Source organism: Oncorhynchus mykiss, chromosome 9, assembly GCF_013265735.2.
Source record: "Oncorhynchus mykiss isolate Arlee chromosome 9, USDA_OmykA_1.1, whole genome shotgun sequence".
Classification (NCBI taxonomy): Eukaryota; Metazoa; Chordata; class Actinopteri; order Salmoniformes; family Salmonidae; genus Oncorhynchus; species Oncorhynchus mykiss.
In genome coordinates, this window is record NC_048573.1 from 76,523,475 (window position 1) to 76,534,704 (window position 11,230).

The 11,230-nt window shown below is 49.1% G+C and overlaps 1 protein-coding gene across 1 annotated transcript in view; it reads left to right on the top strand.

Annotated features, from left to right (window-relative positions):
- fgd1 (FYVE, RhoGEF and PH domain containing 1) overlaps positions 1-11,230 on the top strand; it is a 109,128-nt gene that overhangs the window by 76,474 nt on the left and 21,424 nt on the right. Inside the window, exons 5-8 of the mRNA XM_036989079.1 lie at positions 131-369; positions 1,612-1,768; positions 6,252-6,390; positions 10,070-10,128. Coding sequence (XP_036844974.1) covers positions 131-369; positions 1,612-1,768; positions 6,252-6,390; positions 10,070-10,128 — 594 coding nt within the window. The remainder of the gene's footprint in view (positions 1-130; positions 370-1,611; positions 1,769-6,251; positions 6,391-10,069; positions 10,129-11,230) is intronic.

Consider the following 11,230-nt stretch of genomic DNA (forward strand, 5'->3'; position numbering starts at 1 on the left):
CTCTCTCTCTCCCTCTCTCCCTCTCTCTCGCTCCCTCTCTCTCTCTCTCTCTCTCTCTCTCTCTCTCTCTCTCTCTCTGTGTGTGTGTCTCTCTCTCTATCTCTCTCTCTCTCTCTCCGACCAATCCCAGCTGTCGGTGCAGCAGCGTGTGTTCAACATAGCCAATGAGCTCCTCCACACAGAGAAGGCCTACGTGTCTCGGCTGTACCTCCTGGACCAGGTGTTCTGCTCCTCCCTCCTAGAGGAGGCGCGCTCCCGCTCCTCCTTCCCTCTAGACGTGGTCATGGGTATCTTCTCCAACATCTGCTCTATATACTGTTTCCACCAGCAGTTCCTGCTCCCCGCCCTGGAGAAACGCATGGCGGAGTGGTGAGTTAAACCCTGACCCTAGTCCCTAACCCCTAACCTAGGGCCTACCTCTAACCCTAGACTAACCCTAACCCAGACCCAGGGTCTACCTCTAACCCTAGACTAACCCTAACCCTGCTCCCTGCCCTGGAGAAACGCATGGCGGAGTGGTGAGTTAAACCTTGACCCTAGTCCCTAACCCTGACCTAGGGTCTACCTCTAACCCTATACTAACTCTGACCCAGGGCCTACCTCTAACCCTAGACTAACCCTAACCCTGCTCTCCGACCCTGGAGAAACGCATAGAGTGTTTAGTTAAAACCCTGACCCCAGTCCCTGACCCAGGGCCTACCTCTAACCCTAGACTAACCCTGACCCAGGGCCTACCTCTAACCCTAGACTAACCCTAACCCAGGGCCGACCTCTAACCCTAGACTAACCCTGACCCAGGGCCGACCTCTAACCCTAGACTAACCCTAACCCTGACCCAGGGCCGACCTCTAACCCTAGACTAACCCTAACCCTGACCCAGGGCCAACCTCTAACCCTAGACTAACCCTAACCCTGACCCAGGGCCGACCTCTAACCCTAACAGCCCAGGATCCATGGATTCGGGGGTTCCAGGAAAGAGACTTCTCAGAATCATTCATCTCTCAGCTGCCTTCCCTCTCTCTGACCCTTGCCCAGACTTGCCTACTCCACCCACAGCTCTCCCACTACACACACACACACACACACACACACACACACACACACACACACACACACACACACACACACACACACACACACACACACACTTCTCCTCTCTCCCCCCAGGGATGTGAACCCGCGCATTGGGGACATCCTGCAGAAGCTAGCCCCCTTCCTGACCTCTCCTCTCTCTCCCCCCAGGGATGTGAACCCGCGCATCTGGGACATCCTGCAGAAGCTAGCCCCCTTCCTGACCTCTCCTCTCTCTCCCCCCAGGGATGTGAACCCGCGCATCTGGGACATCCTGCAGAAGCTTGCCCCCTTCCTGACTTCTCCTCTCTCCCCCCAGGGATGTGAACCCGCGCATTGGGGACATCCTGCAGAAGCTAGCCCCCTTCCTGACCTCTCCTCTCTCTCCCCCCAGGGATGTGAACCCGCGCATCTGGGACATCCTGCAGAAGCTTGCCCCCTTCCTGACTTCTCCTCTCTCCCCCCAGGGATGTGAACCCGCGCATCGGGGACATCCTGCAGAAGCTTGCCCCCTTCCTGACTTCTCCTCTCTCCCCCCAGGGATGTGAACCCGCGCATCGGGGACATCCTGCAGAAGCTAGCCCCCTTCCTGAAGATGTACGGAGAGTACGTGAAGAACTTTGACCGGGCCATGGAGCTGGTCAACACCTGGATGGAGAGGTCGTCCCAGTTCAAAGCCATCGTCCACCAAATCCAGGTAGGGGTTTATGAGGGCTGCATTAGATATCTCAGATAGGGGGGAGTGAGGCCTAAGAGGGTTTTATAAATAAGCATCAACCAGTGGGTCTTGCGACAGATATGCAGAGATGACCAGTTCACAGAGGAGTATAGAGTGCAGTGATGTGTCCTCTAAGGAGCATTTTGGTGGCAAATCTGAGGGCCGAATGGTAAAGAACATCTAGCCGCTCGAGAGCCGCCCTTACCTGCCGATCTATAAATTACGTCTCCGTAATCTAGCATGGGTAGGTTGGTCATCTGAATCAGGGGTTAGTTTGGCAGCTGGCGTGAAAGAGGAGCGATTTACGATAGAGGAAACCAAGTCTATATTTAACTTTAGCCTGCAGCTTGGATATGTGCTGAGAGAAGGACAGTGTACCGCCTAGCCATACTCCCAAGTACTTGTATGAGGTGACGACCTCAGGCTCTAAACCGTCAGAGGTAGTAATCACACCGGTAAGAAACATTCCACTGGTGGCAGCCTATTGGTTAAGAGCATTGCGCCAGTAACCTGAAGGTTGCCGGTTCAAATCCCCGAGCTGACACGGTGAAAGAATCTGCTCTTGAGCAAGGCAACAACTACTTCCTGAACCCCGATGACCTTGATTAAGGCAAATCCTTACACCTCTCTGGTTCAGAGGGGTTGCATTACATTCGGAAGACACATCTTGGCTGAATGCGTTCCGTTGTGCATCTGACTAGGTATCTCCTAGCCAGTGTTGTATTTCAATGTGAACTCTAGTGCAATTGTGTTTCCATTGTGAGAATCAACCATTTCTGCATAATCAAATCAGTTGCTTTGTGAGAATCAAACTGATTTGATAAAGTCCACAGCTAGCCATAGTTATATCAATGGCAGCTGAAAAGTACCGGTGGCCTGTGTTTGGTCCTCAGCTGAGAGCAGGTCCAAAAGGAGCCATGGCCCAGTGAGACACGGGTGCCGGCCCGCTTAGATGGAAACAGACAAGTCTGATGAGTATTCTGGGTAAATCCTGTGTCAAACACAGGGGTAAATCCTGTGTAAAACACTGGGGTGTAAAACACTGGGGTAAATCCTGTGTAAAACACTGGGGTAAATCCTGGGTAAATCCTGTGTAAAACACTGGGGTAAAACACTGTGGTAAATCCTGTGTAAAACACTGGGGTAAATCCTGCGTAAAACACTGGGGTAAAACACTGGGGTAAATCCTGTGTAAAACACTGGGGTAAAACACTGGGGTAAATCCTGGGTAAATCCTGTGTAAAACACTGGGGTAAATCCTGGGTAAATCCTGCGTAAAACACTGGGGTAAAACACTGGGGTAAATCCTGGGTAAAACACTGGGGTAAAACACTGGGGTAAAACACTGGGGTAAAACACTGGGGTAAATCCTGTGTAAAACACTGGGGTAAAACACTGGGGTAAAACACTGGTGTAAAACACTGGGGTAAATCCTGGGTAAATTCTGCGTAAAACACTGGGGTAAATCCTGTGTAAAACACTGGGGTAAAACACTGGGGTAAAACACTGGGGTAAATCCTAGGTAAAACACTGGGGTAAATCCTGGGTAAAACACTGGGGTAAATCCTGTGTAAAACACTGGGGTAAAACACTGGGGTAAATCCTGCGTAAAACACTGGGGTAAAACACTGGGGTAAATCCTGTGTAAAACACTGGGGTAAAACACTGGGGTAAATCCTGTGTAAAACACTGGGGTAAATCCTGGGTAAATCCTGTGTAAAACACTGGGGTAAATCCTAGGTAAAACACTGGGGTAAATCCTGTGTAAAAAATGGTCCTTTAGTAAGTGTGAGCATTCATCGTAGTAATACTAACATGGCCACAGACCTGATTATTCAGAAAGTTCATTGGGTTAGCAGCAACACACCCTGCTCAGTAAAAGGGGAAATTGGGATGTGTGTGTAGATTGTTGAGAAAGTTTAAATGTACGTTTTGTAAATGTATGTATACATGCATGTGTCTAGCTGTCAATAAGATTAGTACCAGCCTTCCACTCTGTCCTGTTGTCTGTCAGAGGTTGTAGAGATTAGTACCAGCCTTCCACCCTGTCCTGTTGTCTGTCAGAGGTTGTAGAGATTAGAACCAGCCTTCCACCCTGTCCTGTTGTCTGTCAGAGGATGTAGAGATTAGAACCAGCCTTCCACCCTGTCCTGTTGTCTGTCAGATATCAGAGGTTGTAGAGATTAGAACCAGCCTTCCACCCTGTCCTGTTGTCTGTCAGATATCAGAGGTTGTAGAGATTAGAACCAGCCTTCCACCCTGTCCTGTTGTCTGTCAGATATCAGAGGTTGTAGAGATTAGAACCAGCCTTCCACCCTGTCCTGTTGTCTGTCAGAGGTTGTAGAGATTAGTACCAGCCTTCCACCCTGTCCTGTTGTCTGTCAGATATCAGAGGTTGTAGAGATTAGAACCAGCCTTCCACCCTGTCCTGTTGTCTGTCAGCTATCAGAGGTTGTAGAGATTAGAACCAGCCTTCCACCCTGTCCTGTTGTCTGTCAGAGGTTGTAGAGATTAGTACCAGCCTTCCACTCTGTCCTGTTGTCTGTCAGATATCAGAGGTTGTAGAGATTAGAACCAGCCTTCCACCCTGTCCTGTTGTCTGTCAGATATCAGAGGTTGTAGAGATTAGAACCAGCCTTCCACCCTGTCCTGTTGTCTGTCAGATATCAGAGGTTGTAGAGATTAGAACCAGCCTTCCACCCTGTCCTGTTGTCTGTCAGAGGTTGTAGAGATTAGTACCAGCCTTCCACCCTGTCCTGTTGTCTGTCAGATATCAGAGGTTGTAGAGATTAGAACCAGCCTTCCACCCTGTCCTGTTGTCTGTCAGCTATCAGAGGTTGTAGAGATTAGAACCAGCCTTCCACCCTGTCCTGTTGTCTGTCAGAGGTTGTAGAGATTAGTACCAGCCTTCCACTCTGTCCTGTTGTCTGTCAGATATCAGAGGTTGTAGAGATTAGAACCAGCCTTCCACCCTGTCCTGTTGTCTGTCAGATATCAGAGGTTGTAGAGATTAGAACCAGCCTTCCACCCTGTCCTGTTGTCTGTCAGATATCCTCTTTCCCTCTATCCTGACTAGTCTCCCAGTCCCTGCTGCTAAAAACCATCCCCACAGTATGATGCTGCCACCACCATGCTTCACCGTAGGGATGCTGCCACCACCGTGCTTCACCGTAGGGAGGGTGCCAGGTTTCTTCCAGACGTAACGCTTGGCAGTCAGGCCCGAAGAGTTGAATCTTGATTTCATCAGATGTTTCTCATGTTCTGAGAGTCTTTTGGCAAACTCCAAGAGGGGTCGTCATGTGCCTTTTACTGAGGAGTGGCTTCCGTCTGGCCACTCTACCATAAAGGCCTGATTGGTGGAGTGCTGCAGAGATGGTTGTCCTTCTGGAAGGTTCCCCCATCTCCACAGAGGAACTCTGGAGCTCTGTCAGAGTGACCATCGGGTTCTTGGTCACCTCCCTGACCAAGGCCCTTCTCCCCCGATTGCTCAGTTTGGCCGGGCGGCCAGCTCTAGGAAGAATCTTTGTGTTTCCAAACTTCTTCCATTTAAGAATGATGGAGGCCACTGTGTTGTTGGGGACCTTCAATGCTGCAGAAATGTTTTGGTACCCTTCCCCAGATCTGTGCCTCGACACAATCCTGTCTCGGAGCTCTACGGGACAACTCCTTCGACCTGATGGCTTGGTTATTGCTCTGTCACCATGTCACCTGTCAACTGTGGGACCTTATATAGACAGGCGTGAGCCTTTCCAAATCACGTCCAATCAATTGAATTTATCCCAGGTGGACTCCAATCAAGTTGTAGAGACATCTCAAGGACGATCAATGAAAACAGGATTCACTTGAGCAGCAAAGGGTCAGAATACGTCAATAAGTTATTTATTTTGTATTTTTAATACATTTGCAGAAAATGCTAAAATCTTCATTAGGGGAGATTCAGGAGGATTTTCTTATATATTTAATCCATTTTAGAATAATAGTAACTTAATAAAATGTGGAGAAAGGGGAAGGGGTATGAATACTTTCCTGAATGCCCTTTACTTATGGTAAAATGATTGTCTTTCTTCCTACTTCCATATTCTCTTTGTTCCCTGTGAAAGCCTGCAGTGACTGCAAAGTGTATATTTTGGCTGTGTTTCTAGTCTCTCACTCTGCCTTGTTCTGTGAACAGTATGTGTTTGTGCTGGGTCTGTGGGTTTCCATGTGTATTTTCTCACGTGTGTGTGTGTGTGTGTGTGTGTGCGTACGTGCGTGTGCGCGTGCGTCTGTGCGTGTGTGTGTCTGTGTCTGTCTGTGTGTATCTTCTCACCTGTGTGTGTGTGTGTGTGTGTGTGTGTGTGTGTGTGTGTGTGTGTGTGTGTGTGTGTGTGTGTGCGTGCGTGCGTGCGTGCGTGCGTGTGTGTGTGTCCTCAGAGAGAGGAGCGCTGTGTTAACCTGTGTTCCTCTGTGTGTGTGTCCTCAGAGAGAGGAGCGCTGTGGTAACCTGACCCTACAGCACCACATGTTGGAGCCGGTTCAGAGGATCCCTCGCTACGAGCTGCTGCTGAAAGACTACCTGCACCGTCTCCCTGACGACCATGATGACTTTCAACATGCACAGAGTGAGTGGCCCTGCTTCATGCACCACTACATGCACACGCAGACACACACACACACACACACACGCATGCACACACACACACACACACACACACACACACACACACACACACACACACACACACACACACACACACACACACACACACACACACACACACACACACAGAGAGACGTTAGGAACCATGCTGGGCCACCAAAAACATTGTCTTACAAAGGCCAGGGTTCGATAGGAGCAAGGATGGCAGGCAAGTCCGGAGGAATGAGCCCATTCCAGGACCGGGGAATGGGCAGAGTCCGGGGCGAACATCCAGTTAGCCAGGCCCGGCAAGGGAACGCTGCGTCTCACGGACATGGTTCTCTATACCCCATGCAGCCGCTAGAGGGGAGGGTTTCGGGATCAGTGGGTCTATAGAGGCGTGAGAGCGCTTCAGACTTCACGTTCTTGGACCCCGGGGCGGTAAGAGATGGTAAAGGTGAACCGAGTGGATATCAGGCCCCATAGAGTTGAGGTGCTTGGCGTTGCAGAGATATTCCAGGTTCTTATAATCAGTCCACACTAAGAATGGATGTTTCCTCCCCCCTCTAACCAGCCTAGCCTCCACTCCTTCAATGCCATCTTCTCCATGAGTAGTTATCGATTTCCCATAATTCCTCTCAGACGATGGGAAAGGAAAGCGCGGGGGATTCAGCTTTTGGTCCTGGGCAGACCGCTGGGACAGGGCAGACTTCCACCACGAACTGACGGGACAGATCTGGATGGATTAAGATGTGATCTGTGATAAATAGATGCTTGAGGTCTGAGAACGCCCGGTCAGCAGCTGGAGACCACGTGAACGGGACCTTCGGAGAGGTGAGTGCTGAAAGGGGAGAAGCCAAGGGGGCTGTAACCCCGAATGAAACGGCGGGTGAAATGAGCAAACCCCAGGAAGCATTGCAACTGCACTCTTGAGGTGGGTTGAGGCCAATCCACCACCGCTTTCACCTGGCCAGGATCCATCTGTATATTTCCTGCAGCGATGATGTATCCTAGGAAGGAGATGTTGGAGCGATGTAATTCACATTTCTCTGTTTTAACAAAAGGATGGTCCAACACACCGACATCAAAAACGAATCCCAACTGTAAAGTTTGGTGGAGGGAGCATCGTGGTTTGGGGCTGCTTTGCTGCCTCAGGGCCTGGACAGCTTGCGATCATCGACGGAAAAAATGAATTCCCAAGTTTATCAAGACATTTTGCAGGAGAATGTGAGAATATCTGTCCGACCAATTGAAGCTCAATAGAAGTTGGGTGACACAACGACACGTTTCACAGAAGTAAATCAAAATACCAGCAACAGTGTGTGAAAACCTTGTGAAGACTTACAGAAAATGTTTGACCTCTGTCATTGCCAACAAAGGGTATATAACAAAGTATTGAGATAAACTTTTGTTATTGACCAAATACTTATTTTCCACCATAATTTGCAAATAAATGCATAAAAAATCCTACAATGTGATTTTCTGGATTTTTTTTCTCATTTTGCCTGTCATAGTTGAAGTGTACCTATGATGAAAATTACAGGCCTCTCTCATCTTTTTAAGTGGGAGAACTTGCACAATTGGTGGCTGACTAAATACTTTTTTGACCCACTGTATATACAGGGTCAGCATACTATATACAGGGGGTACCGGTACAGAGTCAATGTGGAGGCTATATACAGGGGGTACCGGTACAGAGTCAATTTGGAGGCTATATACAGGGTGTTACAGTACAGAGTCAATGTGGAGTCTATATACAGGGGGTACCGGTACAGAGTCAATGTGGAGGCTATATACAGGGGGTATCGGTACATAGTCAATGTGGAGACTATATACAGGGGGTACCGGTACAGAGTCAATGTGGAGGTTATATACAGGGGGTACCGGTACAGAGTCAGTGTGGAGGCTATATACAGGGGGTACCGGTACAGAGTCAATGTGGAGGTTATATACAGGGGGTACCGGTACAGAGTCAATGTGGAGGATATATACAGGGGGTACCGGTACAGAGTCAATGTGGAGGCTATATACAGGGGGTACCGGTACAGAGTCACTGTGGAGGCTATATACAGGGGGTACCGGTACAGAGTCAATGTGGAGGCTATATACAGGGGGTACCGGTACAGAGTCAATGTGGAGGCTATATACAGGGGGTACCGGTACAGAGTCAATGTGGAGGCTATATACAGGGTACTGGTACAGAGTCAATGTGGAGGCTATATACAGGGGGTACCGGTACAGAGTCAATGTGGAGGCTATATACAGGGGGTACCGGTACAGAGTCAATGTGGAGGCTATATACAGGGGGTACGGGTACAGAGTCAATGTGGAGGCTATATACAGGGGGTACTGGTACAGAGTCAATGTGGAGGCTAATTACAGGGGTACCGGTACAGAGTCAATGTGGAGGCTATATACAGGGTGTTACGGTACAGAGTCAATGTGGAGGCTATATACAGGGGGTACCGGTACAGAGTCAATGTGGAGGCTAATTACAGGGGTACTGGTACAGAGTCAATGTGGAGGCTATATACAGGGGGTACCGGTACAGAGTCAATGTGGAGGCTATATACAGGGGGTACCGGTACAGAGTCAATGTGGAGGCTAATTACAGGGGTACCGGTACAGAGTCAATGTGCGGGGGCAGCGGTAGTCGAGGTAATTGAGGTAATATATACATGTAGATATAGTTATTAAAGTGACTATACATAGATAATAACAGAGAGTAGCAGCAGTGTAAAAGCGCGGGGGGGGGGCAATGCAAATAGTCTGAGTAGCCGCCATTTGACTAGATTGTTAGAGAGTCTTATGGCTTGGGGGTAGAAGCTGTTTAGAAGCCTTTTGGACCTAGACTCGGTGCTCCAGGTTCCCGCTTGCCATACGGTAGTAGAGAGAACAGACTATGACTGGGGAGGCTGGTGTCTTTGACAATTTTTGGGGCCTTTCTCTGACACCGCCTGGTATAGAGGTCATGGATGGCAGGAAGCTTCTTCAAGACTGTCTTGGCGTGTTTGGACCATGATAGTTTGTTGGTGATGTGGACACTAAGGAACTTGAAACTCTCGACCCGCTCCACTTCAGCCCCGTCGATGTTAATAAGGGCCTATTCGGCCCATCTTTTTCCTATGGTCCACGATCAGCGCCTTTGTCTTGCTACATTGCCAGGTCTCTGACCTCGTCCCTAAAGGCTGTCTCGTCGTTGTCGGTGATCAGGTCTACCTGTCTGTGCAAGCTTTATGATGGTGTTGGAGTCGTGCTTGGTCACGCAGTCGTTGGTGAACACGGAGTACATGAGGGGCTTCTTTACTGTTGATGTTGAGACTGGTGTTTTGTGGGTACTATTTAATGAAGCTGCCAGTTGAGGACTTGTGAGGCTTCTAGTTATCAAACTATGGAAAGAGATTGCTGTGGATTAAAAAAAATAAAAATAAAAATGTTTTAATCCATTTTAGAATAAGGCTGTAACGCAACAAAATGTGGAAAATATCTAGGGGTCTGAATACTTTCCCGAAGGCACTGTAACATATTTTGTGTTGTCAGTTTTTCTAACACAGAGAATGCAGGAAAATTTACATCAGAAGGGCAAATTAGTATTGGAATCAGTTACACTGTGAAATTGTTTAGTTGCTGGAAGTAATAACGTCTCTGTTGTGTCTTTTCAGAATCACTAGAGTTGATCGCCACAGCTGCCGAGCACTCCAACACTGCCATCAGAAAGATGGTGAGTCCTTTCTAACAGCTGCCGAGCACTCCAACACTGCCATCAGAAAGATGGTGAGTCCTTTCTAACAGCTGCCGAGCACTCCAACACAGCCATCAGAAAGATGGTGAGTCCTTTCTAACAGCTGCCGAGCACTCCAACACTGCCATCAGAAAGATGGTGAGTCCTTTCTAACAGCTGCCGAGCACTCCAACACTGCCATCAGAAAGATGGTGAGTTCTTTCTAACAGCTGCCGAGCACTCCAACACTGCCATCAGAAAGATGGTGAGTCCTTTCTATCAGCTGCCGAGCACTCCAACACTGCCATCAGAAAGATGGTGAGTCCTTTCTAACAGCTGCCGAGCACTCCAACACTGCCATCAGAAAGATGGCGAGTCCTTTCTAACAGCTGCCGAGCATCCCCAACACAGCCATCAGAAAGATGGTGAGTCCTTTCTAACAGCTGCCGAGCACTCCAACACTGCCATCAGAAAGATGGTGAGTCCTTTCTAACAGCTGCCGAGCACTCCAACACTGCCATCAGAAAGATGGTGAGTTCTTTCTAACAGCTGCCGAGCACTCCAACACTGCCATCAGAAAGATGGTGAGTCCTTTCTATCAGCTGCCGAGCACTCCAACACTGCCATCAGAAAGATGGTGAGTCCTTTCTAACAGCTGCCGAGCACTCCAACACAGCCATCAGAAAGATGGTGAGTCCTTTCTAACAGCTGCCGAGCACTCCAACACTGCCATCAGAAAGATGGTGAGTCCTTTTAACAGCTGCCGAGCACTCCAACACAGCCATCAGAAAGATGGTGAGGCCTTTTAACAGCTGCCGAGCACTCCAACACAACCATCAAAAAGATGGTGAGTCCTTTTAAACAGCTGCCGAGCACTCCAACACTGCCATCAGAAAGATGGTGAGTCCTTTCTAACAGCTGCCGACCACTCCAACACTGCCATCAGAAAGATGGTGAGTCCTTTCTAACAGCTGCCGAGCACTCCAGCACTGCCATCAGAAAGATGGTGAGTCCTTTCTAACAGCTGCCGAGCACTCCAGCACTGCCATCAGAAAGATGGTGAGTCCTTTCTAACAGCTGCCGAGCACTCCAACACTGCCAT